The following is a 2,942-nucleotide window of genomic DNA, read 5'->3' as shown; positions in this document are numbered from 1 at the left end:
GAAAAGAGTAAGAGAGAGAATTGTTTCCCTTCCAATGTGCCCTCTATCTTCCTTAAACTTCGTACAAATGGGCCCATTCCATAGGTAAAGAAAAGAGAAGAGAGAGAGAAAGAGAGAATTGGTTCCTTCTATTCCCCAAACCCCACCCTATCTCTTTCTTAAATTTTCATACACATGGCCTAGTTGCTTGTTAGTTCAAACTTGGAACTCAGAAAGGAGAGAGAGAGAGAGAGAGAGAGAGAGATTTTATTAATGCACCTAGCTACGAGAGAGAAGTTTTTCATTTAAATTTAAAAATTGTAGAGGTTTGGAATCATTCTATGGTTGCCATGTAAGATCTCTGCTAGGTTTGGTAGAGTAGATCCTTCAATTATAATGTAGTATAGATATATAATATAGACATAGATAATATAGATATAGATCCTTCAATTTTAATGTAGTATAATGTTGTGCAGATGATGTATGCGTCGTGCCATGATCTTGCGTTTTCCAAAGACAAGATGGATCGCGGACCGTGCAGATGATGTATGCATGGTGCCATGATCTTGAGTTTTCCAAAGACGCGATGGATCGCGGCGACGCAGACCATGGACCGTGCATTCTTCTCCAATTGCCGAGGTGCTTTCTACCAACGTAGGAGGGCGTTCGTCGATTAGCTCGATTTTCAAACATTTGAGAAGACTTTATACCGCTGTGTGGCGATTATGGAATCTTGAGCGAATACTCTTAACGGCTTGTTTAATTGGCAAGCCACAGATTTCTTCAAAACGTCGGGCTGCAGTAACAATGTCAGGCTGGGGAGACATTCTTTCTATCGGCACGTGTAATTTCCGGAGGATAAATGGACTCCGTCTCACATCGGCATGTTGGGGCCGCCCGCATATTGCGCTTCTGCAGTGCCAACAGGCCGCATAATATAAGCCTTGTAGTACCCGGCTGGGTGAGGGTCAGATCAGATTCTAAGTTCCAACTAGTTGTACTAGCTGAGGAGGACATATAATCGCTAGACGCCTTCTACTAATTAAGCTGGTTTACGCTTAAGCTGATCTGGCAAGTCAATTCAAGCGATTGCTGCAATAAGAGTACGATTGGGGAGGTGGCAGCTATGGCGGCGGTGATTGATGGTACAACTTACAGTAACTGGAATTTGAATTATAATAATATAATGGGCAGCTGCGCAGCGTTGTGCGGCACGATAGCTGCAGTTGTACTAGTGTATGTCCCGGAAGGTGCGGGGAGGAGCAAGCGCCGGCGGCTGCCGTCGCAGCCAGGCTCGCTGCCGATCCTGGGGCACCTCCATCTGCTAGCGCGGGACCCACTGCCCCACCGGGCCCTGTACCAGCTGGCCAAGAAGCACGGCCCACTCATGTTCATGCGCCTGGGGCCGGCCCCGACGATCGTGGTGTCGTCGCCGCAGCTGGCGAGGGAGGTCCTCAAGACGCACGACATGACCTTCGCGACGCGGCCATGGACGGCGGCGGGCGAGCACATGTTCCACGGCTGTAAGGACGTGCTGTGCTCCCCCTACGGGCCTTACTGGCGGCAGGTCCGGCAGATCTGCGTGCTGGAGATGTTCGGTCCCAAGCGCATGAACGAGTTCCGGCCCGTCCGGGCGGAGGAAATGGCGGCCGTGGTGCGCTCCGTCCGGGACCACGCCGCGCGAAGCCAGGCCGTGGAGATCCGGCCCATCCTCTTCGACATGCTGTGCAATGTCCTCTTCCGCATGACCGTCGGCATGAACGCCCGCGAGATGGCCTCCGTGGTGCCGGGTGTGGACTTCTCGGAGGTGGTGATGTACAACCTGTCCAAGCTCCTGGGCACCTTCAACATCGGCGACGTCCTGCCGTAGCTGCAGTGGCTGGACCTCCAGGGCTGCGTCCGCCAGATGAAGGCTCTCTCCAGGAAGAGCGACGCCGTCCTCCAGGGTGTCCTCGACCTCCGCTGGGCCGACGATCGTCGCACCGCCGCCCTGCGCGACGTCGACCCCACGTCGACAACTGGGCGCCGAACCGACCTCCTGGATACGTACGTCCTGAGGCCCTGAAATCTGATTGTTCCACGGGGTCCAAGACCCTTGTAGTCAATTAGATATGTCCGAGCTCTTTGGTGTCACCATTTGCATGGCGTCTCCCCTGGTTGCAATGGCGAAACCTAGACTCGCAGACCACATCTATGGCCTCAAGTAAAACAAACAATATGCTACGGTCGATCCATATAAGGAATTACCTGGCCCTTATAATTACATCTGATCGCGATGATCAGTCGTAAGCATATTACAAGGAGGCGGCAATATCATGTGAATACTCCCTCCTCCTCCTCCTCCTCGTGAGTGCTTCTTTTAGTCTTATCTCTTAATATTATAAGGAGGCGGCAATATCATGTCAATACTGTGCTTCCTTTAGTTTTATCTCTTAATATCTCAATTCTTCAAACAAATAGATGTGCCCTATTTAGACACATCGCCTAGACTACAAGTGCACATGTTATTCGAAATGAGGTTTCATGTTCAAGAAGAATATATTTTGAGAACAAACACAATATTATTAACCTTCAAGTGCAAGTCTTTTAATCCAGAGGCTTTGGTAGGCATTCAGCTCAATACTATAGCTCAAATAGGTCTTTTGGAAATCTACCAAACTACAAAGGCTTTCTTGTGATGTCTATTTTGATATAGTGTTGTTAATAGATTGATGCTAGTACCGAAGGTATGCATAAACCATCATAAAGCACATTCTACAAATTTTATGCTTAAATTGGACGATGAATCATGCAACAAACAAACGTTGGACAAAAGAGGAAAAGTGGGAAATATAATCAAGAAATTAGCCTAATAGAACATCATGCATGAGTCATTGATTGTCTTCATTCATCTTTTCATCATCATACATCATTGTACGATTATAAGGGCAAGAACCTAACCAACACAAATGCTATGTAGGCAT

General features: G+C 48.5%; 1 protein-coding gene across 1 annotated transcript; it reads left to right on the top strand.

Annotated features, from left to right (window-relative positions):
* Positions 1-1,105: 1,105 nt before the first annotated feature.
* Positions 1,106-1,849, top strand: LOC148017366 (cytochrome P450 71B2-like). Its single transcript, XM_087662741.1, has one exon. The coding sequence runs from the start codon at positions 1,106-1,108 to the stop codon at positions 1,847-1,849; it is 744 nt and encodes a 247-aa protein (XP_087518867.1).
* The last annotated feature ends 1,093 nt before the right edge of the window (positions 1,850-2,942 follow it).

Source organism: Lygodium microphyllum, chromosome 22 (genome assembly GCF_053477565.2).
Source record: "Lygodium microphyllum isolate KBCC chromosome 22, Lygodium_microphyllum_v1.1.10, whole genome shotgun sequence".
NCBI classification, from domain to species: domain Eukaryota; kingdom Viridiplantae; phylum Streptophyta; class Polypodiopsida; order Schizaeales; family Lygodiaceae; genus Lygodium; species Lygodium microphyllum.
This window is presented reverse-complemented; position numbering and strand designations above follow the sequence as displayed.